The 26,100-nt window shown below is 38.0% G+C and overlaps 1 protein-coding gene across 3 annotated transcripts in view; it reads right to left on the bottom strand.

The window, feature by feature from the left end:
• The window catches only part of MCC (MCC regulator of Wnt signaling pathway), a 192,959-nt gene that overhangs the window by 86,113 nt on the left and 80,746 nt on the right, over nucleotides 1–26,100 (bottom strand). The window contains exon 1 of one of the 3 annotated variants that reach the window (XM_087926943.1): nucleotides 18,675–18,785. The exons of the other annotated variants lie outside the window; for them this stretch is intronic. Coding sequence (XP_087783069.1) covers nucleotides 18,675–18,683 — 9 coding nt within the window. The 5' untranslated portion in view covers nucleotides 18,684–18,785. Of the gene's footprint in view, nucleotides 1–18,674; nucleotides 18,786–26,100 lie in introns of those variants that run through there. 3 annotated transcript variants of the gene reach the window in all.

Here is a 26,100-nt window from a genome sequence, read left to right as displayed (position 1 = left end):
TTGGAATCTCTGAGGGACATTTAACACCTGGGAGATTGTTTTCAAAACAGCAGCTGGTTAATTAAGGGAAATCTAGATAAAGGTATGAATTTCTTAGTTTAATATTTTATATTAATGAAGGAGAGATGGGAGACTTTCATTCTGCTGAAGTTACCATGAATGAATGTTAAAATGTCTTTTGATGTGAAGATTTTTTAGATAGTAATATAAGATGTATGTAACTCTGTTTTCAGTGCTCTAAAGTGGACGCTAGTTTTTTTATAGGCAATTTTTAGGAAAGAAAAAAATCAAAACTATCCACTCCAATCCAAGCTGGATACAAATCAAATAGTATCATAGTATCAAACACAGATACTGTGGAATATTGTCTGTCCTGAGTTCCCAAAGATAAATATTCATAATCTACCTGTTCAGATGTAACAGAATATCTATTGTATATAGAGGACTACTGTAAATTTTAAAGAACATTGTTTCTACACAAACTGCTATTGAACATTTCTCTGAAATGTATCACATTTACAGACTGAAAAGTATTGCACTTCAAAGGTTATTCTTCTCCATATTCGCATTCAGAAAAAGAAGAAATTTTAAAAGCTTTGTCTCAAAGCCTGGGAGGGGTATATTCAGTAGAAGAAATTAATTCCTCTGATCCTTTTATTGTTAGCAAATTAACTATTATAGGTGAGTAACGTGTGTTAACTGAGACCAAAAAGAATGCTTAAGAAAACAGGTTTTTTTTACCCACAAATTATGAAGTACTATGCAAAATTTCGGTCATTAGTTCAAACAAACAAACAAACAAAAACTAAAAATAAGGAAACCTTGGGCCCCTTGCTCTGCAAGCTTCATTCTTCATATTTAATGGCTGCTTTTGCCATAACAATAGTTTTCAATCAGTAAGATCAAATGATGGCATCTACTCTCCAAAATTATGGTTTGCAAAGTCTATTCAAAAATGTTTCAATATTATTTATCCAATATTATAATTATTTGTCTGTAATCTATATAATTGAGTTTTCTATGCTTAGGCTCTAACTCACTGAAATAAAACATTTACAGAAATTATTTTGGCAAATTTTAATGTCACATACATACATGCATGCATGCATGCATACAAAACAATCCAACAAGGTTCCCTCCCCCAATTTTTTCGAATAAATGGTATAAAATGGCAACACAATAATCTCACATAAAGTGAGATAGAAAACTCACTTTGAGAATTTAAGTTAATTTTTTATCCTTTCTATATTATTGATACAAACAACCCAAGGTGACGAACATATCCAACAAGACTTCCTCATCCTATTTTCCCCACAACCCTGTAAGGTGGGTGGGTGGGGGGGAAGTGTGACTAACCCAAAGTCACCCAGCTTACTTTTATGACTGAAGAAACTCACGGTCTCTGGCTTTAAGAGCCTCAGTGGCGCAGTGGTTAGAATGCAGTACTGCAGCTAGCTGACTGCAATTTGACAGATCAAATCTCACCAGGCTCAAGGTTGACTCAGCCTTCCATCCTTCCAAGGTGGGTAAAATGAGGACCCAAATTGTTGGGGGCAATATGCTGACTCTGTAAAGTGCTTAGAGAGTGCTGTAAAGCAATATAAAACTGCTGCTATTGCTATTTCTAAACTGGAGCCTTAACCACCAGATCAAATTGGCTCCCAAAAGAAAAAAAATAAGAACAAAAAAACCCCAAGTAAAATTGTTTCTCTGGACTATATTACATTAGAAAGGTTTTGTTAGAATTCTACATTAGAATCTCAAATGCAACTATCTGTGCAAAAAGAGGAAAATAATTGAAATTTGGAGAAAATATTTACATACTAGAGTACTGGGCAAGATACATTTGCTATGTTGTTACAGGGAGCTCCTTGTGTGAAATTTACAATGAGAGGGCAGTGAAGGAGAATAATTTTTGAGTAAGGATTAAAACAAATCTCTTAATACATTGTTGAAGGCTTTAAAAGTGAACTAGCTTGACCAGGTACAGGATATGAAAAATTGCTCTGTAAGGTTAGTCAAGACTATTATTAACCTGAGAGAAAACTTTAGAGCAGCTGTTCCCAACCTTTCTGGCTTTGCCAGACTGCTGGGAGGGGGAAGAAGATGGGATAGTTTCACGGAAGTGGTGTGTGGGTGCGCACATACGCTGACTCACTGCTTTTGCAGCTTTTGGTTCCAAACAGGCTCTGGTTTGATACTGGGCTACAGCCCAGGTGTTGGGGACCCCTGCTTTAGAGGCAGTCCATGACTTATGACCATTGGTTCAGCAACCCTTCAAAGATAGAATGGTGCTGAATGGTGTTTACCAATTAGTTCTCAGAGTTCTGACTGTCTCAGCACCACTGTGGTCACATGATTACAATCTGGGTGCTTAACATGTGTGCTTATGATGAATTGTAGCACTTCACAATCATGTGATCACCGTTGTGACTTTTTCTGACTGATTCCCAAGATAGTCAATGGGTAACCTGGCAGAGCAAGCTTCAAATCTCTGGTATGTCTCCCCATCACAAACTCTGCTCCAGCCCCACTATTCTCATACAGGCCACTCACACATCCCCATTTACCCGCCCCAATCCTTGCCCCCCTTAATACTCCCCTGCACTCTTGCATGCCTTGCACACCTTCCCTGACCCTTGCTACGTCTCCCTTGCACCTCAACGCTACACCTCACACAAACCCTCGTGTTCTGCCCCCAACGGCAGCCATTCACCTGCTTGCTGACCTATTTGCAAGCTGCCTGTGACTTGCAACTTTCTGCTACCTTTCCCACTGACTTGGTCAGAAAGATGCCTTCCCTAATGACCATTCAATTCAATTAAAAACTAGGACTGCAGGAATGCGACTGCATTTTACAACTTCATCATTTAGCAATGGAAAATTCTGCCTCAATTGTTTTGGGATGATATTGATTTTGAGAGTAAAAGAATACAAATCTATGTAAAAACCTATAAGTTACAAGAAATTTGATTTCTTTAAGCTCTCTTTGTCTCAGATCAAACTTTTTCATGAATATTAAAAACTGCCATGCTTTTCCTCTACATAGGCTGGTGCAATTGGATTTATCCAGTACTTAAAAGCAAAACAAATCAAACCATAACCCCACATTCTGATACCTAGGCCAAACTGTAAGCAGATGAAAAAAATAACTTTTCTTCTTCACTATCCTAAATATTTTAAGTGCCAGTTAGCAGACTATCATGCTCTTCATGTGTTTTTACTATCCAGATTATATTAGGTCTCCAATTGCAATATGAAAGAGTGAAAACAATGTTTTCCTCTTTATTCCTTCATATCTATAAATTGCTACATTCTCAGTCATCGTTAATAAACAACACGTTAAAAAATCAACAGCTGTAATAAGTTATCAATCTGATTATAACACCAAGGTCTATTTAAACAGTTGAGAGATAGGGCCGAATAATGTTATATATAAAGGGTGGTGGTGCTGGTACTTACCTGACATGCCCTTTCTCTATGAGCTGTGAAGAGCATCTATTGATTGGGGAGATGCTTCTGTCGCTCGTCTGATAGGATGGGCTTTAATTGTGAGGATGCTCCTCCTCCTCCACAGGACTCCTCCCTAGTGTCCCCAGTTTTGGCAAAGTCGAAGTGATGAAAAACCTTTCTTCACCCTTTCTAATACTTGGCTAGAACAGTGTCCCACCAGATGAAATAAGGGTGGGGATGGATGCTCAGAACGGCTCACAGAGAAAGGGCGTGTCAGGTAAGTACCAACGCCCCTTCTCCAGATGAGCTGTTCAGAGTATTCATTGATTGGGACATACCAAAGGTTGGCGTGTCCTACAGGAGGGCTTCTGTCTGGCTCAGATTCCCCTCTTGGTCCCTGTGGACCCTTTGTAACACTCTCCTGCCAAAAGCGGTCTCCAAAGACATTCATCTTATAGTGTCTAATAAAAGGCGATGGCGAGGCCCAAGATGCTGCCTTCCAAATTTCCTCTATTGGCACTTGTGTGGCCCATAATTGTTGCTCTCAGCCACCTACCGATCATTGAGGAAGAGACCTTGCGCCCAATGGTGGCTAGTTGAAAAGAAACAAAGAGAGCTTCTGCTTTCCTAAAACATGCCGTGCGGTCTAAATATATGCAGAGAGCTTGTCTCACATCTAGTCTGTGCTATTGGCGTTCCAGAGTATGTGTCGGCCTCGGACAAAAGTTCGGGTCTAAGAAAAACCACCTTGTATGTTAGAAAATGGAGACTCATGGTCTTCAGGGGCTCAAAGGGTGTTTTCATGAGTGCAGTAAGGACCTTGTTGAGGTCCCATGTGGGATAGTGATGTACCACAGGAGACCGTAAATTTGTAGCCCCGCGCAAGAAGCTGCATATGCGTGGGTGATGAGAAATGGACTGCATATCTCCCCAGGTGATGACTGATGCTATGGCCACCACCTGTCTTTGCAGGTGTTTGGTGATAAACCCTTATTCAGCTCTCTTGTAAGAACTCCAACACTTGAGCCACAGACAGAGAGACGGGGGGCAATTTGAGTCTTAGTGCACCATCTACAGAAAATAGTCCATGTGGCATTGTATATGTGATTTGTTGAAGGGCGCCTGGCCACTTGGATGGTAGATATGACTTTGTTTGAAATTTTTTTGTTTCTCAGACATCTCCGCTTAATCTCCAGATGGCTAAGTGGAGCCACCGAGGGTCCGGATAGTGAACTGGGCCCTGGGTGAGCAAGACTCTTTCCAGTGGGATCCTCCATGGCTCTGCTGACATCAGATCCCTGAGATCTGCGAACCATGGTCATCTGGGCCAGTATGGTGCCACCAACAGTAGTTCCACTCTCTCTTCTAGAAGGGTTTTTTTGGGGGGATCACTCTTGGAATTACCAGAAATGGAGGGAATGCATAAAGTAGACCTGGGGGCCAAGGGTAACGGAGAGCGTTGATGTTTTCTGAACATGTGTTTTCTGAACATGTGCATTGATGTTTTGCAGCACTGGGATTATGTCTGTCTTGGGCACTGGTTGGGAAAAAATAAAATCCTCTGACTCCTGTAAGACAACTGGTTGGTCAGAGGGATTTGGTTTGTTCAAGCGGGCAGTGTTTTTTGCCTTGAACAAAAGAGATTTAAATAATTGAGGGCGGAAGAAATCTGTGAATATTGGTTGATTGGGGATAAGGCCTTCATCATCCAACATACCTCTCTCTCCAGGGGATCCGCATCTGACAGTGCTGAATCTCTGTCTTGTGCTGATCCTGAATCGTCCTCTTCTACCTGGTCAATATGGCCTTGCTCATTTTGTAAACCCTGTAGGGGTATATCTGGAACTATGGAAATCTCCTGTTGGAGAGGTACCTGAGGATAAGGATGTTCCATCCTGCTTAGTGACCATAGTGATGGGGAATCACAATCACAAGGAGTGGTCTGTTGTCTGGCCAGAGCAGTCTGCTGTACCCCCACTGCAATATCTTAATGTATTACCAATTCCATACATGCTGTCATCTTTGCCGAGATCTCTTCTGGTAAGTCATCATCTTGACGGATCCCGGCCACCGTTGGAGTAAATATGGTCTCAGGGGCTCTTCGTGCTACTGGTACTAACCTCGATGAACTACTTTGGGTTTGTGTAGCGGCACTGCATCTGGATGACACTCACAGATCCAGAGGGGGTTGCAGAGGGGGACTAGGAGCCTGAGTAGGCCTGGTGGGAGACAAAGTCTGAGAATTTTTTTCAGCCTTCCGCATGCACTTCCTCGTGTGTTTTTCCAGTGCCTTCTGGCACCTATTGGCATCTTTTCCTGAGACTTTGGAGGTCCCCTTAGAATGCTTTTGACTTGTTTTGAGATTTGGACATGCTATTGCTGCTTGCCATTGTGACCGCGTATTAAAATTTACTGTCAATGAGGCTGCAACATTGGGCAGTTGGCAAGCCCTAGGGCCTGTATCAGGAATGGACAGGGAACCCTAATCCAATTGCTCTCTCTGTTTTGTATGTATTGTGTATAAGATGATGATGATTATTATTATGTTTGTTATTATAGTTATAGTTAATTATAATTTTAATATATAATATATAATATAATATATATATATATATATATATATATTATTATTATTATTATTATTATTATTATTATTATTATTATTATTAATAATAATAATAATAGCCAAATTAGCCAAATTTTGGAACACCTAACAGGACTAGAAAAGGAGGAATTGCCTAATAAGTTGTAGGCCTGCAACAGCTTCCTGCACAGGTGGACACAGGCCTTGGTGCTCACTGTTGTGTTGCTGATTAATGTTGTGAGGGCGAAGCCAACAATTTCCTCTTTACGAGAGATAACAGTCCAAAAAAAAAAAGTGTGTGTGTGCATATGTATATGTACACACAGACACAGACACACACACGTGTATAAGGATAAATTCCCCTGGGTTCCTGGAAGGAGAACCCTGATTGGGGAAAAAAAAGGCCTCTCACACTTCAGGAAATGATATGCAGAACACCACCATGCAGCTAGTGAGGTTGCAATGGTACCAGCCGTTATGTTTTTGGCGTGCAAGGAATATTTCAGCTCAGCAGCAATTCTGCGCCTTGTGGGGAACCATTACTGAAGGCTTCACCCTGCTAAATAGAAGGCGCAGTGGGGTAAAATGGGCGCTGATGCCCCCACTCCAATGGTGTTCCCGGGGGAGAGAGAGAAGCTTTGCACCCTTTAAAATGGCGCTGCACTCATTGATTGCAACGGTGCGGCTTGAGAAGGTCATGATGGCAAAGGCTGAATGCTGTGGGCTGTTAACGACTTGGCTGAGGTGTGGTTGCCTCCGATTGCCCTGGGGGCGAGGAGATCACTCCTCGATGATATAGTGAGCTCCCACGGCTTGATCTTATATGCTGTCGGGAGCTGCCTGGTCGTTGGTGACACATGGAGCCTTAGGAGAGAATTTAAGATCAAACCTTTTTGGGGAGTTTTTGCTATTCCAGCCAAGGGAAAGGAACAAAAGCTGCCTATATCAATGAAGGCTGAGCAAAAAACTGGGGACGCTAGGGAGGAGTCCCGTGGAGGAGGAGGAATGTCCTCACTATTAAAGCCCAGCCTATCAGACAAGCGACAGAAGCATCTCCCCAATAAATGGATGCTCTGAACAGCTCATCTGGAGAAACATGCAACTGATCTAATTTATAAACTAACTTATGCATCATGGCTGAAAATGCAGAACAAAAATATAACATTATCATCAGCAATCCATTAGGTTAAAACCTTACCAATAAGACTTAAAGAAACATCTATTAAACAATTTTTCAAGTGATTCATGAGAAAAATTATAAGTTACCACTTATTTGTTCATTTACAGAAGTATGGGTATGTGGGTAAGTGCAGTTCATACTATGAAGGCAATACATGATGAAGGAAGACTTGCTGTTTTTACTCCCCAATAATGTTTAAAAAAATGCTTTCTCCAAAACGGCTAGAAAATTTGGGGGGGGGGGAATATCAGGAAATAATCAGGATGTTTTTAGTAAACTCCTAACATTAATAGAAGGCAGTTTTTAAAAAAAGTCAAGTAAAAGAAAAAAATTACTCCTTTACCATAGAAACCACTCCTCCATCTTTCATTAAACACAAACTGAAGATGCAGCCATAAGCTAAAATTAAGAATACTATATTTTGATTACCAACGAAAAGTTGAAACCCGAAGCTTGCTTCTAATACACATTCCAAGATAAGTATCAGTTGGGAAGAACATTTATGTTTGTGCTTTACTTAGAATATTCATAAAAAGATTTAGATCTTTCTTTAGTCATTGACTGCAGTTATCAAAATTACAAAAGTGTACCCTTCACATTTAATGTGACTAGTGTGCAGTTTGAGGCCTGAGTTAGAATTGAGGATCCTCCCTTCATCTTACCTTCCTATGCAACACAAGATCCTCTGTCAACCTTTGACTCCTAGACCAGGATATATCTATCCCACATCTAGCTCACTGAGGGTTTGGCAACAAGGAAGAGCTCTCTCAAACATGGTGTATAAATATATAACTTTATGTGCTATCTAGAACAGGGGTCTCCAATGTTGGCAACTTTAAAACTTGTGGAATCCCTCAGCCAGCTTTGCTGAGTTTCTAAGGTTGGAGATCCCTGGTCTAGAACATAATAAACAAAAAATAAAACAAACTCTCTATATTAGGTGCTGGCCAGTACAGATCAGATTTTATAGGTATGCAGTTGCTAGGTAGGATCTGCCTAAATATGTTCTAATTCAGCACTGCTTCCTTAATACTATTATCTTTTCTGTGTTGTGCTTCACATTACTATCTTCCAGCTTATTACTAATTTGGGTCTGATTATTACTGACCCTGATTCAAAAAAGCACTACTTATACATAAATGGCTAATCTGTATGAACACAATTAAACATTCTTATTATCTTTTTCAGCAACTTCATGCTGATATAAACAGCACAGAAGAATAGTTTAGAATCCCATGTGATATTACAACCGCCATAGCATCAAACTATAATTCTCAGCCCCACCCAGAAAATGCCTGCAAGGAAAGAATACAATCACACAATACATGAAACCCTAATCTCAAGTTTATAGTTACAATTTCAAGGTCAAGAAACTGTGGCTTGAAAAACTAGCAGACCATCAGTTATTCTTTCAAAGTAACCTAGGCAGCTGCATAATTGACCCCCAAACAATTGCAATTGTATCAATACTATCTAGAAATTTTGGAGTTTGATAGATACCATCTGTCCTAGAACCATGTATTTATTACATAGAAAAGCAAGCTGTTAGCCTCCTCTCCAGAAAAGAAATAGTGTTTTAATTAGCACAATTAGCACACCTACGCTTTTGGGGACCCTGGTATTGTTCTTGCCTTAGTGAGCATTTGTGGAAATATTTTGTTCAAAGTCTATAATGCTTATTTACATATACAATTACAGATTTGTACATGTATTTACATATTTGAGTACAAAGATTGGGTAGTATTTTGGTGGAGTGACATAATGTATCTTTACATTTAGAGCAAATTCTTACATAAAATATTATTTTTGGAAAATATCCAGTCATGCCTCTCTTGCTGTCTCGTTATTTTACAGTGGCCTTGGCTCAACTAAGACATACTGTGTCCAAAACCTGAAGCACTTATCAAAATTTAGCATTCTGTTTGTCTGCATTCCCTATAGTGAAGCTTCTGGCCATTCTAGTCTATTCACATTTAATTCTGCATCTGTTGTCAGTATGTATCCAATATCACAAAACACAGTAGATGCTAATTATTGCTGAGACTTCAGTTACATTTGTTAAGGGTTTTTTTTGCTATTACTCTCCTTCAGTATATTCAAAGAACACCCTGCTGATGGCAAAAAAAAAAAAAAACCACCACAAAACCTTGTTCATATTTTTGAGATGTGTCTCTTCCAATTGTTTCTTCAACAATGCTGAAGTAGAAGGCAGATGATTTTTCAATGGTACAGTAGCTGCCACTGTTTTTAAAACAACAATTTAATAAGGAAAAATTTATTTCAAACCTTCTTATAAGGGTAAAATCTATTTTAATTAACTTCCAAGGTGTAACAAACCTTAAATTTAATTTAAGCAGTAAAAGAACAGGTGTTTACACTTCACATACTTGGCTTATATACTGTGCTACTGTATTTCAGCTTTCCTTATAACTACCATTTGTCATGAATGTTCTTGCTACTTACAGGCAGAATGATATGTATATGATTCTATCTTAACCACCAACATTCATTTTGTATCACTAAGACCTTTTAACAGGCACAGAATAAAATTATTCTATATCCTAATATGACTTAGATGACCTTCACTGGAAACTGCAGCACATTCCATTGTCATGTTAAATTTCCAGGAAATTTACTAGAATTATCACTTTGGCAGCCATTGAACTTCACAAATTACAAATATATGCAAATTACATATATATTGTGCGGAAGAAAAATAAACCTATTGGTAGTAAATCTTTAAAAAAAGACGCTTGTGTATATTTTTAAAATAATGTTTTATATGCACATATTACATTTTTTATCCCATCCTACCTCTGAATTGTTCAGGATGCTATGTTCACTAACACAAATATACCTCTTCTGCTACTACAATTTTACCAACGTCACTTCTTATTTAGAATTGTCATCAAATTAAAAGAGCATCTAGAATATTTACATTTTTACTCTGAATGTACAAGTTCAAAATGTATCTATGCATGCAGAGATAGGGTTTGTCTTTTTGCCAAGTTTATTTTATTTATTATTAAACGTCTAGGCTGCCTATCTTGTCAAATTGCATGAAACAAGCTAATTATTTGCCACTAAGAACAAGCAAGTAGAACCAAAATATACATTGCATAACCAGCAAAAAAGGAAATAAGCGTAAAAGCTCCATAAACAAGTACAACATATTTAAAATGTCCTTTTAAAATTGGTATTTCAAAAAAAATGGCAGTATTTATGTTTTATATGTAATAAAAGCTCTTGCAATGTACTAGCTCCAAATAATTTATTACTTAAAATGGAATGTACAAAAAATTCCACACAGAATATATTTAGGTTTAACAAACAGTTATAAGGGCTATTATCTATTTAAAAGAAAAACGCTTTTGAAAGCAAGACATTTTAATTTCTAAAAAAAAAGTGGATCAAATTCTGCAGCTGTAAAACACAACTAGTTCCTCAATTATGCCTGAGTTTAGGTAATGAAACCATCACTTTCAAAAACCTCCTTCACAAAAATCACTTGGTCATGTTATATGAACATTACTATTAAATATGTATAATACTGCTTTTGTTCGAGAGAAATCCCCTCTCCAAAAAACACCCAAAAAGAGCATGTTCAATTTCTGATCCATAAATCTGAAAACAAGATAAGATGCATTGCATACAAATGCTGGTACAATGGGATTTCTCTGAAAACATTCCATCACAATTTAATGTTAATTTGAAAGTCTGGTTATTAAAACTGTATCAAAATCTTCAGAAACGCTGCTTATATAGCTCGCAGCTGGTTGAATTTACTCTACAGCCACCACAGATGCTGATTTGGTTAATTCAGATTAGGACAAGCTCTTTCCCAACAACCCACAAATAAAAACAAGTGTCAGTTAGCCAAAACAGTTTGTTTTAAAATTATAACTGAGCCTTTATTTGCATCTGAGCTAAACAGATCAGCAAAACCAGTTGATAAAGTCTGAAGCAAAGGCACAAAGGCACTTTGCAGTATTTTCCGCACATTTAAATGTCTTCTGGGATTGTTTCTCTGTCGAATTAAAACCAAGATAAATAACTTTATTTGAAGTCTTTTCTCTATCTAGAACAAAAACAGCCATGCTAATCATGTCTGAAAAATTGTTGATTTCACCATATTAGTGTTCATGACACAAACATTCTGGCAGGATCACACCAGCATTCAGAGTTCTCAGCAGATATGCATTCTCTGTCCCCCATCTTCAGCTACCATGTGCAACACAACATTTACTATTGTGATTGTAGTCTATCTATAAAAATCTCTATGCTGAAACCTGGTTCAGTAACGATGACACATCCAACTGCCATATAACACTCCAAGAAGCCTCCAGGAGAATGGGCATTGGTAAATTTACCTGTGAACGCCCTTTCTATCTATGCTGCGAGAGAGCCCAGGATGAGTAGACTCCTTCTTATGATGTCATTAAGCTGAGTCTGTACTTGTATATAAAAAGCCAGCCCCCGGGAAGATCCCCAGCTTTGGGGAAGATACTTGACAGACTGAAGAAGTGTCTCTGAAAGCAAACAACCCAATACATTAACATGCCTTACCACCTCCGGACGCACCAAGGGAGGGACTGGGCTCTCTCACAGCATAGATAGAAAGGGCGTTCACAGGTAAATTTACCAACACCCATTCTCCTCCATGCTACAGCGAGAGCCCAGGATGGGACATACCAAAGCTTGCATGTCCACGGGTGGGTCCTCATCTGGCCAATCGCTCCGACGGTGGAAGCACTCGCTGAAGAACCTGTCTGCTGAAGGCCGCCATCGCCGAGACAAAGGAATCCAGACGGTAGTGCCTGATGAAGGAAGAAGGGGATGTCCACATAGCCACTCTGCAAATCTCTTCCAAGGATGCCTAGTGGCCCAGGCGGCTGAAGTGGCCGCACTTCTGGTAGTGTGCGCCGTTAGACCACGGGGTACCGGAAGAGCCACCACTTTGTAGGCTTGTGAGATGCATGTCCTGACCCTCCTGCTAATAGTAGGGGAAGAGGCCTTGCTCCCCAAGTGAGAAGGAGAAAAGGAGACAATCATGGCTTCTGTCTTTCTAAAAGGGGAAGTGCGCTTGATGTAAATTCTAAGGGTCCTTCTGACATCTAGAGTATGCCACTTGCGCTCTAAGTCATGGTGAGGAAGGGGACAGAAGTCAGGTAACACAATGTCTTGGGACCGGTGGAATCAAGTGTTAACCTTTGGGATAAAGGAGGGGTCCAGATGGAGAACAACCCTATCATTGTGAAAGGTACAAAGATCCTGCCTGATAGAAAGGGCAGCGAGTTCTGACACCCTTCTGGCCGAAAAGATAGAAACGAGGAAAACTACCTTTAGAGTTAGGAATTGGAGAGACACTGTTCTAAGGGGTTCAAAGGGGGGCTTCGTAAGGGCATTAAGAAACAAGTGAAGGGCCCATGAAGGATACCTGTGCACCACAGGAGGGTGTAGGTTGGAAGCCCCTTTCAAAAATTTCCTGACCGAGGAGTGATGGGACAAGGAAGGAAGCGAACCCCATGAAAGAACTGAGGAGAGAGCTGCTACCTGGTGACGTAAGGAAAAATTTTGGATATGGGATTGATTTAGATAAATGGCAAAAACTGTGGCCTCAAAATTATAAAATGACAATGTCAACTGCATATAAAGAAAATTTGTATAAGATGTTTTACAGGTGGCACTTACCCCCGACGAGAATTGTGAGGATGTTCAAGAATAAATCAGGTAAATGTTGGAAATGTCATCAGATACCTGGTTCATATTACTACATGTGGTGGACATGCTCGGACGCAAAAAGATATTGGATTTTTATCACATGGTTGGAAAAAATGACAAAACACCACATAGACTTTAAACCTGAGATATTTTTATTGAGAATTATACCAGAAAGATATTGTAAAGAATTGAAATATTTGATTGTAAATGTTTTAACAGCGGCTAGAATTGTATTTGCTAAGAATTGGAAAAATGAAAAAATACCTATGCAGGAGGAAATTATTAAGAAAATCATGGACTGTGCCGAAATGAGTAAATTGACATTTGAAATTAGAGAACAAGGGGATAAACAATTTTATATGATATGGGATTTATTTTATCAACGGTTAGATAAAAAGATATGGTAAAGAAATAGATTAGTAAGCCTTACAATAAAAGTTAACAGACTGATAAAGAATACAATATAAAATATATAACCATTGGATGAATGTATAAGATTAAATCATAATGAAAATTAGAATATCTCGTATAAAATGATGGAAAAATAGCCAAATTAATGTTTAATAATTGATACTATATAAGCACAAGCTAGACTGATAAGGTGAGAATTTATATAAGTTGTAATGGTAAAAAAAGGATAGCACAAAATATTGTAACCAACTGACACACTGTATGTATATAAAAAAAGAAGGCTTTATGTTTTTATGTTTTGTTTGTATGTTTGTTGTAAAAAATAAAAACTTTGTAAAAAATTTTTTTTCTGGGGGTGATGATAGAAATTCCAATTGTAGCCCTGACCTAACAGTGTTGAGCACCCAGGCATCTGTCGTTCACTCCTCCCATTTGGAGGCAAAGAAGGCTAAGCAACCTCCGATGGGTGGGGAGAACGAGGTATTACTTAGAGTGACCAAAGGCACAACCCCCTCCCCCCGAAAGGGCTGTTTACCAGCAGAAGGTTGTTGTCTGCCACATGGTTCTTGACGTTGGTCTTGGCGTTGAGAATACACCCTCTGTGGCCGAGGAAAGCGGGAGGTGGACTCTGCCTGAAAGGCAAGTGGGCGATAAGGAGCTGGGCGATAGTCAGCTTTTTTCCCCGAGGAGGAAAGAATTTTACGTTTATCTCTGGTCTCGATGAGATATGGTTCTAGAGCCTTGCCAAAAAGCTTGTCTCCTGCGCAGGGGGCAGAGGCTAGCTTCCATTTGCAGCATGACTCCGCCTGCCAATTTTGGAGCCACAGAAGCCTTCTTGCCACCATCGAAGATGCCATGGCCCTTGATGCAAATTTGGTGGAATTGAGGGTGGCATCCGCAGTGAATTCCACCACTGCTATAATTTTGTTAAGGTCCTGATGAGACCTGAGGTCAGAGGCAGGCAATTGGTCCTGCAATTGGTGCAGCCACCATAGGGATGCCCTCATGAAAAACAATGCAGCAGTTGAAGCCCAAACAGCCCACGCAGCTGCTTGGTGGTTGCGCTTGAGGGTCTGTTCGGAACGCTTGTCCTCTGGTTTAAGGACATCCTCTGGCTTGGTAGGAGTGCCAGAAGAGGAGAATGATATCACAACCAGAGTGTCTACCGAGGGCACTGCGAGGGCGTTGGCTACGGATGTGCTGTCATTGTAGAACCACTTGTCCAAAGATGATGGACGAGGACCTGCCGAAGGGGAAGCACATTGTTCCTTTCCCATGTCGAGAAACAAAAGGGGAGAAGGCAAAACCTCCATGTGTACTACTGGCTTGGAGAAGAGCGAGTCTCCTTGCCTGGAGGGTTCCCCTTGTGGTTCAGGTGCTGCTTCCTCAGCTTGGCAGTGACCAGGGCCTTGCTAAGTAAGGGTTTAAAAAGGCCTGGTTTAAAGACTAATGCAGAGGAGGGCCGATCTGGACGAGAATCTTCTTCCTCTGAAAGACTGCGATCACAGATTTCGCCCTCTTTGTGCTCTGAATGAGAGGAGCAACTGTGTTCAGATGGGGAGGCACCCTTCATTCTGCCTGTGAAGAATGGACCCTGGGGTCTGTAGAAATCTTGTTGTGGAGGTAAAGAAGCCATAGACTGAGAAGGGAGAAGGGCCTGAACCCTTTCCATAGGCCAAAGAATCTGTTGAAAACCTTCAGCTGATCCCTGTCTAGTGGCTAAGGAAACAACATCTTGGATCTCCCTGGGCCTGTTATCAAAGGTAGTGGAGGCCCGAAGGCCAGCTGCAGTGGGCGTGAAGGTGGCTTCCAGCCTGATCTGGGAGGCCTGAACTCTGGAGGGAAGAGAAGGGGCATAGAGCCTAGAAGTTTGCTGGAAATATGACCCAGACCTGCTGAAATCCTGAGGATCTAGTTGTTCCTCAAATGCCTCAGGGGACCAGACGGGGGGAGGGGGGTCCAAAGGCTCCATGTACAACTTCCCCTCCCCTGGGGGGGCTTCTCTGGAAACCCTGATGTTCGGCTGGGTGGGAAGCCTGTTGCAGTTGCCCTTTCATTTGTTGAATAGTCTTGTTAAATTGTCTCTCTAGAGCTGCATGTCTGTGTTTCTCTTCTTTCAACTCAGCCTAAGTTGTCTTCTTAGGGGCTAGAGCTTTAGCTCTGATTTTTGCAGCCACTTCCCTCTGAGCAGTACATTGTCTGTGTCTTTTCCTTTTAGTGGGTTGGAGGGCCTGTTCCACCGGGAGGGGGGGGAGTTCTGTATAAGCACTGTCCTGATCCATTTGAAAATAAACAAGGCCCAAGAGAGAATGGCTCTCAAAAGAATGGTTGAGAGAATGGCTCTCAAAAGTGCTGAAGGATGGCTGAGGGTGGAATTGGGGTCTTTGCAGCCCTGAAAATGGCCGCCAGGCCACTTAAAATGGCCGCTCACCTCGTGTCTGAAGAGACTGCACTCCAAGATGGCCGCTGCTCGTCGATGGCTCCAAGAAGTGAATTTTACTCCTTAGGCTATTGTGAGCCCCGAGTGATCAGATCAGCCAGAGAAGGAAGATATTGCCTCCCACACGATCAGCTGGCTGCCTCTGTTATCAGTTTGCCAATCAGTTTTATGATCGGACAAACTGCGGCTATGGGGAAGGTCTCAGATGCTTCCCTGCTTGCCTAGCAGTGCTTGGGAAAATGTTTATCCCAACATTGCAGAAGAGCGAAGCCCCGCTCTCCTGAAGTTTCAGCTGCCCGGATCCCTGGGAACTGATTGAAGCAAGGTAGCTTCTGTAGAAAATCGCTAAATAAAATGCTAACACTTTCAGAGACACAGCTTGTGACTTAAAGAAGCTGAGTCAAAGCTGGGGATTCTCCTGGGGGCTGGCTTTTTATATACAAGTACAGACTCAGCTTAATGATAAGGAGTCTACCCATCCTGGGCTCTCGCTGCAGCATGGAGGAAAATGGATAGAATTAAAGATAAGCTGCTTAACAATTGGAATTAAAGTAAATCATGGTGGAACAATTGGAATTAAAGTAAATCATGGTGGAAGTAGATTTTAGATTTGTCAAGGAATAAAAGTGATATCAAAAAGTAAACCAAAACAAATGCTACAAATATCAATGTAGAAAAAAATGTAAATGAAAAGAAAGCAATAAATCACGTGAGAATGCTACAAAATGATAAAGCTGCAGTATAAATGGCATAATATGAGAAATGTTAAAATGTATGTAAGATTTGTTTATGGATGGCTAAACAACCAGTTAATGTGTTGTGAAGCTACACCCTAGGAATTAAAGGTTAGTATAGGCTGTCCCTGGGTTAAGAATGATATATGCTCCTAAGTCTGTCTTTCACTTATATTTACATATAAGTTTGGAAATTGTATTTATGAATGGATTGCCTATTACTACAAATGGCAGACAATTTTCTCCTTTCTCAAGCTGAAACCCTGAAGCCATGTAATATTTCCATGAACTGCTGAAAACAGGCTCTATATTTAAAAACTGGTAGCTTCAGCAATTTATGAAAACATGGCACGACTTTAACAGAGTTCTTCAGCTCAAAGAAGGAAAACCTCATCTGCCATTTTAGGAACAGGCAGCCCGTCTGAAAATATAAGTTGTCTATAACTTGAATGTTCTTAATCCAGGAATGGCCTGTATTGTTTCCCTATGTAAATAGAATTACAGCAAGAATAAGTACAAAAATTTCAGGTAAACTTTTTGTTAAATACATATGGGAAAATGTTTGACATAATTCTGATAAGAAAGTATATAAAATATGAAAAGTAGCAAAATCTCAGACTATAACAATGTTGGACCAATAAGCTTTAGGAAATGGAAATTGTATCTTACAGATAGTCCTTAACGATGATAATCGGGACCAGAATTCCATTGCCAAGTGATGAAGTTATAAAAAGCGACATCATATGATTGTGTCCACTTACAGTGGCAATTGCAGCAACTCTAGTTGCCATCGTTAGGCAAGTCCTGCATAGTTAGTGTTCCATAGATATATGATTGCTATTTGTGATTTCCTGCTGGCTTTGTCATTGACTTTCCTGCTGGCTTTGTCATTTATGGAAGGCTGAAAATATTATGTAACCACAGAAAAGTATAAATGTCGTAAGAGAGCCATCTGCCAAGTGCCCAAATTGTGATCATGTGATTGTCACTACAAGGGCTGCAACTTTAAGTCCCATTATTCAGCACCGTTGTAATTTCAAATGGTCGCTAAACAGTGGTGACTGAACAAGGATTATCTGTACATGATTTAAAGTAACTGTATATTTAAATCAAGGATAAAATATTTTTGGTCCTTTGGGAAGTTTGAAACCCAACCAACTTCCCTATATTTGTGAGATCCCTCCCATTTTCCAAATCTCCATCCTACCCACTATTCTCAGAGTATATACTTTGAGGTGGTAGTAATAGCCACAGCTTGCACTGTCTCTCCATAGGCTTCAAGATACAATTCATCACTTTAAAATCCCACATGTTATAGAAGAGGGTTACTTGTGGGACCATCTTCTTCAAAGAATACCTGCCTGTACCATATGCTTTCACGAAGAGATCATGCTCTAGGTTCCATATTTTAAGGACATAATTGCAACCATATGGGTCCTAGGAAATATGTATTTTGGATCCTGGAATAATCTCCCCCTCCAATATATGACAGATCCCATTTGCTTACCTTTAGAAAGCAAGCATTTTTCTCCGGTCATACATATCATCCCTCAGCACCATTGCAACTTTGAATAATCACTCAATGAGTGATCATTAAGTGAGTACTACCAGTATTTAAAGTCTGCCTAAATCCAAGTCAATAAAAGAAACATACAGTGGATGCACAGTTATTGTTTTTTAACTGATTGGTAATTCATAGGCAAATTTCTAAAATGTTTGGAAGATCACAGAAAAGCAAAAACATCTCTTATATGGTACTACGGAAAGAAGTCAGAAATAATCTAAAACAAAAACAAAAAATTAAGGCTGATAACATTCTCAACTATGAATCTATCTTCATTTAGTACTCTCTACAACAATGTAACTTTGCCATTCCTTCTTTTAAGTTTCATAGACCATGTGAAATTAAAACACCTTATGGCTCTGAATTATTCACTTTGTTTAATAATAATGTTTTCTCTATTTCCTATTGCTGCTGTTGCCTGACTGCAACTTCCAGATGAAGAAATTTCAGAATTCTATTCAGAGCTTTCTTAAGTTTCCTTAGCCAGTAAATCTATGATACTATTATGTGCAGGAAGTGGTAAGTTAGAGTACTAAAGAAACAAAATAGATGAGTTAGGATCCTAAATAATTTTATTAAATGCCTACCTTCAGCATAAACACTTCAGCATTACTGCTGGATTTTCAAATGCCATGACTACCCTATTGTTTCAAAATATACATTTAGCCATAAAAAGTAACTAATTAGCTAACTAACTCTCTTCCTTGATGGATAGTAGCCAAGGACTCGTCGAAGTTCCTGTAAAAAGCTGGTGTCTATTTTAGGTTCCTGAAAAACAGGAAACATTTCTTGGCTTTATTCCTAAAAAATGCAGCCTTCTTTTCCAGGTGATGCAGACAGTTCCTTTTTATCATATTAATCTTACTCAAGATTACCAAAAAAATCACAACCAGAGAGGGAATACAAATATATCTCTGGTAAAAGGAAACAATCTAACTATATTATATGCTATTTTAAATAATTGTAATCTCTTACCATGAATTTTTTTCCCTCAAAGCATGTTAAAATTAAAAGCTGAACAACACAGTTGTAATATAGTCTGTATTTACTTGTATAAGAATGCAGTTATCTAATATCAAGCACTTTTATGTGAGGACTCTTTCATTTCAAAAGCAGCTGCAGACATCTACGATTATATGTCATTGAGGAATTTGGTAGTAAACTGATTCACTTCCATCTCAGTTTTGATGTTACTATGACTACCTTATCTGAGCTGATGGCAGTAAAACATTAAGGTTTCACTTATTTCTCTGCTGCTGCTCTGGATTTTGCAACCCAAAACTGGTAGCTCTAGGTATAATCCAATAAAAAAAGGGGGGGGGAAGGGGGGAAACACATTATTTTGCAACAGGGTCATTTGTAGGCGATCTGTTTCCATTGGGGAAACTGTTGCTTTACCTGTTCTTTCAGTTTCTGAGGTTCACGCCTTTTAGCAGGCTATTAAGAACAATGCTTGTTTGATTCCCCCTTCACTTTTGCAGGAATGAGAAAACTCATTAAGTGACAGTTTGTTGAATCTCTTTTTTTCTTTGCCTTTGGGGTAGGGGGAGGGAGAGTATTTTGATCACTTAAAATTTAGCAACAATATGTGACAAATTTCTTGGTTTCAATATAGCATAAAAATAGACTCAAAAGTAGTAGGCAAGTATTCTGAGATGGCTGAAGAGACAATTCATATTTTGTTTCACCATCACCACTACCGCCACCATCAAGAAAAACTATTTCTCACATATGATCTTCTTTGAACTGTGATACAACTGAAGAAAACTGATCTGTTTTCCCTTATAAGGTCATTTACAAAGTAAGATTAGACACTACATAATTTCTGATTTGCTGGTGACACACACAGCACGTTAACAGAATTATCATTATTTTTTAACTGGGCAAAGCAACATTAAATGTTCTCCAAAGGGCTGGCTCTTAATTATCCTCCATGTTCTACAAAACTGAAGGCAATGCTCAAGAGGAACCAAAAAAAAAAAAAAAGGGGGGGGAGAACAATAGCAAAGTTGGAAGAAGAGGGAAGACAGTGGTCTCTGTTCACCTCCTTCTTCTGAAATGAACAATAATGAAATCTAGTTAATAGCCAAGCAGATAGAAACAAACTAGTTTCACTAGGTTCATTGTTTTAATTTTGATTCACAATTCTATGTATGCAGTTGTTTTCCTTTTTATTTTTCCAACAATTTCTTGTGCCAAATAGTGCAACCCCATTTATTTATTTATTTATTTATAAATAAATAAATAAAATTTATTGGCTGCCCATCTTACTATAAGGTAACTCTGGGTAGCTTACAGTAATAAAATTATATCTGCATGAAAATATAAATAAATCAACCAAAAATTAAAATCTAAGGACATGTGGGGAGGGGGAGGGTAGAATGAGAGGAAGATGGGATCTGTTTTTACTCCTCAACCACCTCCACTGTGCTGTTCCCCCATTTGGGCCCCATGCCAACTTGCAGAACTACGTCTCTAAGCCGTTATGAAAGGATAGGAGGGTTCGGGCCAACCTCACATTGGTGGCAAGATGTTCCAGAGGGCAGGAGTAACAGCAGAGGACAGCCTCATTTGGTTTACTAATACAACTTCTGATTAAAATGCTTCTTCTATGCAAGATGTGTTACATAACTATTCTTATGTTTCAAGATTGGCATAAGGAATATTTTTTCTGGCTTAAGAATGTACTTAAGTAACAAGAACAGTTAAGATTCTAGAACCAGGCAAGCATGTTCAGCTTGAATGGTAGTAGCCTTAATAGGTTTTCAATTTTAACACTTTGCAATTTGTAACAGAGAACCTATCTTTACGATAAGTTACAGTTCTCACAGCGTAGAATGCATGCATTTTATTTAAAAGTTATTACATACTTGCTTCCACTTCAGACTTTTTAAGTACAAAAGCAGGGACAGCTTGGTAGTCAAGCAGATTCAATTTAGTATAGTCAGATTTTATACAAACACACCCCACTGTGTCCTGAAAAAGCACATTAAACATTTCATTTCCTCTAGTGTGAAGTTGAAGGTATTTTTTGTGGGGGTGGGTGGGTAACTGATTTAAAGATGTTATTTGCAGGTTCTCACTGTTCAGCAGGAGGAACTCCCTCATTGTGTTTTTAGCGCATTCTCAAGATTCTGAGTTCAGCAGAGTGAATTATTGGATGGTCTCCTTTAATGTGCTTTGAGGAAACTGGATAGTAGAAAGGATGCTGCATGGAAGTGTCATGAAAATATTTGGAAAAATTCAATTGTGGATAAGGAGAAGTATAATTGTAGTGTGATTTAGATATGAAGGATTCTTTAATGAAACAAGATTTCTTCTTACTTGTGTAGTTACCAATTTGTTCATCTAAAATTAACTGATGCAGAAACCTTGGCAGGTCCCTATTTGTAAGAAACAAAGTTTAATATTAACTCCAAACTTTATCTTCAAACACAAACTCAAACTTTGAAGGCCACATAAAAGCTTTGTATTAAGGGACATAATAGAGAGTTGCATTTTCAAAGGATAAGGGCAGTATTAGCGTTCTCACACAGTAACACCAAAATTGTATCTAAATTCTATATCAATCAAACTTTTAACTAAGAATGAAAATTTAAATTTTAAACTACTGAATACCAAATTCCATTTGATTATCTAATCTCTTGTAAATTCAGCATGAGAATAATTCACAGGACTTTCAACCTCTGAGAAGTGAAAATCCATGCTCCAAAAACCCCTTTACTCCTTATAGTAAGATAATTCTTCATTAACTATAAAGTCTTCAAATATAATATTATGTACCTTCTTTAATACCCAGTTAACTTAGATACAATGTGGGAAATAACTTCCTAAAGACTTTCTTTTCATTTTACTTGTTAGACCAAAGCCATATATTCTTATTTTGGAACAGCTTTTATGAAAAATAGTCATGGTAATTAATTGATTTTTTTAAAAGTGGCCATAGATAAGGTTTCCTCTGTCATTTTAAACCAGAACTACTTTCATTGGTTGCAGAATTCAGATAAATAGGTAAGGCCAAAAACAAGTCTCAATGGTTCTGTGTACCATAGGAAATCTTCAAATAGAAAGCTGACTCATCCTAAGATCCTACTTTCAGGTGCAAAGATAATAGGAGATAATGTTGAATGCTAGTAACTTTAATAATCCCAAACCAAATTACTTAGAAATGCTGCAGGTGCTTCAATCTCCATGAAGGTTTGACAAAGAGTAGCATGAGTCATTCTTAAGCCTGATCTGAGACCACATATTTGGGGAAAATTTGCCAAGCAACACAGTTTAACACTCTCTTATAATTAGGACTAGCTGCAATTATACAATATTAAGCCTCTGTTATGTGATAAGAAAAGTTATTCTTTTGACATAGTGAATAAATTACCCCATATTCACCTATATAGAAACAGCACACACATTATGTGTTATGCTATTGTAGTTGAAATCTTAGTTGCTATTAAGAGAGAAAAAATATTACAGTTTAAAAATTAATAACCATAAATGGCATTTCAATCTGCAGCAAGAAATAGGTGTATTTGAAGAAAACTTTTTTCCCCACAAACTGCTATTGACCCTTTAAAATAATTCTCCCTCTTATTACCCTTATAGATATTTTATAATTTTTAAAAGAAATATAGAGGAAGTTCCATATGGTTCCACTTAAGTTCTTATAAAAAAGTCAGCTGACATATGAATTGACCTTTATTAGCTAAGTTGGAAATGATACTATGATATAATTCATATATTGTTTTTATATGACTTATAAAACATTATCAACTTCAGATTTCCATTTTATTTTTTATTTGTTTTATAGAAATACTCAGTACACAGTACACAAACTAAAACAGGCTAATAATTTAAAGTTCCATAAATAAAAATATTTTAAACTTACCTAGGATTTATTAGCCAAATTATTTAACTTGTTATTTTTAACAAACAGTATTTATATTTTTCATTAATCAAACAGTTACAAATCTACACCTTGACAAACACTTTGAGGAAATACTGAACACATATTGCCCCAAACCTATTAAAAGAAAAACAAAAATTTGCAGCAGGAAACCAACTTTTCCAAGGATTTTATTCATTCCTGCAGGAAGCTTCTTGTATTACAATAATATAAAATCGAATAATTCAGTCATGTCAAGTTACGTCAAAAACAATTGTGATAAGATGTTCAGATACAACTACATTCTTAAGTACATGCAAGAAATACAATCAGAAGAACAAAAAGTAGAAGTCTTAAATTACCAGTTTTTCCCACATATTTAACCCCATACAATGCATAATTTTACATATTCAACACTAGCTGGCTTTTTGCCACATACTTAAACATTGTACCTTCCCTATGAGTCGGTTCAACTCCACGACAGTTTTATACCCCCCCCCGAGACACTGTGTGTGTGTGTGTGTGTGTGTGTGTGTGTGTGTGCCTTACCCTTTTTTCTGGCAACTTGTTTTATCATATTTTGAAGTTTACCATAAAGAACAATAGAATCTTTTATTACAACATATTGTTTGTATGCTTTTGAATACACATACACTTTAAAAACAGATAACAATGTTTAATTGTATTAATATAATAAATTACTACTAGTTTAAATCAACTAAAGTACAACTAGAACCCCCCCTCAAAATTAGCAACAGCCTAGAATTAGATAGAAGAGTGTTAAAATAAATCAGATTCACATTGAAAGATTTTTGGGAGGCTGATATCCAGAAGTATTGTTTAGAAAACGAAGAATGAAGATACAGAAAATAAAAAAAATGTAATGACCTTAGAGAAATAAGTTTGATGTTTTAAAAAAAAAGAGTTAAGAAGAAAAGAATCACCTAAAATTTGAAGGGCCAAAGAAACAGAACTCTAAGATATATTACATGTATTCTGAGGAAAATATATTTTAAGAACACTGAGTTATTTCACAGTCCCTATAGTATATTTTTATCAATGCTCACAAATTGCCACGGTTAGATATGATTCTCAAAATATGTCTATATATAAATAACTTTTAAATTAACTGCAAACTGAAGAAAATAGGAAAACAAGTTTTTAAAATCAATATTAGAGGCAAACATCAGAAATCAACTAAATATCATACATACCGGTTGAGTTGTAATGAGTCTTTTTCATAAAAGAGCTGAATGAAATGTTAAATATTTTGATTTTTATAAATCTTGTTTTAGTTAACTATTGTAGCATCTTGATGAAAAAAAATTGTAATTATCCATGAGTTGGTAACATTTAACTCCTCAAAAAACAACCATGAAAACGTGTTTTCATTCCACTTTGAAGGGTTTATCAACATATTTGTTCTGTGTTGTAAAATATAATTTTCCACCTAGTTCTTTGCCAGTTTACTTCTTTTCTTATGTCGCACTAGCAAAGTGAAGCCAGATAGTGTTCTGTTTTCATAGTCACATTTAGAAAAAATATTCAGAATAAAAAATCTGGACTTATCTGGCCACTTCCTTTTAGGAAATTCAACTCTACTCCACCCAACTTCCAACATAACAGACTATTCTGTGTATATGACACAAACCAAAATACATATACACAATAGAGACTGAAAGAACCCAAACAAACAGATGACGCACATATGGCATGGTATTATATATTATATGTATAGTAACACCGCTGTTTGCCAAGCAAAAATGAAGTATCAAACTTTTTAATGTATGTGAGCAGAGAATGGTAATCCACTGTCTTAGATGCCTAAACTACCTGATTACGCTATATGCATGCTACCTTTGTGTGTGACCCTTATCAGTTCTAATAATTTTTGAGGTAACAAATTTGTGGTCACAGAACAGATTCACTTAGCAACCGGTTTACTAACTTAATAACGGCAACAATTCATTTAACAGCTATGGCAAGAAAAGTAATAAAACAGGACAAGAGTCACGTAACAAATGTCTCATTTAGCAACATAAATTTTGGGCCCAATTGTGGCCGTCAGTCAAGGATTACCTGTATCCTAGTTAAATGAAAATAGCCCATTGGCTAGACAGTTGCAATTGACAGAAAGCGAACATTATAATCCAAGTGTAGTTGAGAAATGAAAATACTTCCAATGACATAAATGGCATAAGTAGGATTTCTTTTGTCATAAAATATCTGAGAATATATATTAAAAATGATATTAAGTTTTAATGTGTCATACCACTGTTCATAAAGTTAACACTTATATTAAATGTTAGTTTTATGAATGACAATTATTCAGTTGCTTAGAACATTTTTAAAAAGCATGTAAGACTTGTTGGGTCAATTCAAATTTATCTAGACCATCAGCTAATTTCCAAAGAACAGCAGTGCAGCATTTTAGGGAATAGCAGAACCATAGCAGAAGGTTTGGAAAGAAGAGGGGAGTGTCAACATCAATCCAAACAGTCAATAAATACTGCTCTGTTTTCATCCACTTTGACTGCTTCTGATATAATGGATGGAGAAGCATTCAGTAACCACAGAGAAAAGATTACTGTAGCCACAGCCTTTCAGTTAATGGCTGGAGATGAAATGAAGGCAACCTCAGGGAACATGGCCTAGGAAGAAATCTGTAACTTTTGTTAGGGCATAACTGTGCTTCCTAAAGCATTTCATGCTGAGAAATCCAAATCCAAAAATAAGGTATTCAAATGCTGTTTTCCATAGAAAGCTTTCTTATAAAATGTTTTTTATACAGTGACACAACTAAAGCTATGCCCTTATGATTCAAACACAGCATCATAAGGAAGATGGTCTTAGCAGATTTCCCCATCTTCTGGATAATTCATGACATCAGTGACACCATATTTTCTTTGATTGAACAAAGCAACAAATACTCTACAAAAGAGGTGGGCTTTCAGTTTCATCCACATTGTAGAAACAAAGGAAGTGATTATGGGAAAAAGAAAAAAGGAGACATCCAGGACAGTCTAACAACATTAAAACTTGAGTCCCAGATTAATTTTCTCCAATTTTCTCTGCAAAGTTACAGTACAAGTAGACTCCAAAACTGCCAATACATAAACTGGCTAGGTGCA

The sequence above is a fragment of the Pseudonaja textilis genome, chromosome 2 (genome assembly GCF_049901715.1).
Source record: "Pseudonaja textilis isolate UNSWEBS1 chromosome 2, rPseTex1.2, whole genome shotgun sequence".
In the NCBI taxonomy this organism is placed as follows: Eukaryota; Metazoa; Chordata; class Lepidosauria; order Squamata; family Elapidae; genus Pseudonaja; species Pseudonaja textilis.
This window is presented reverse-complemented; position numbering and strand designations above follow the sequence as displayed.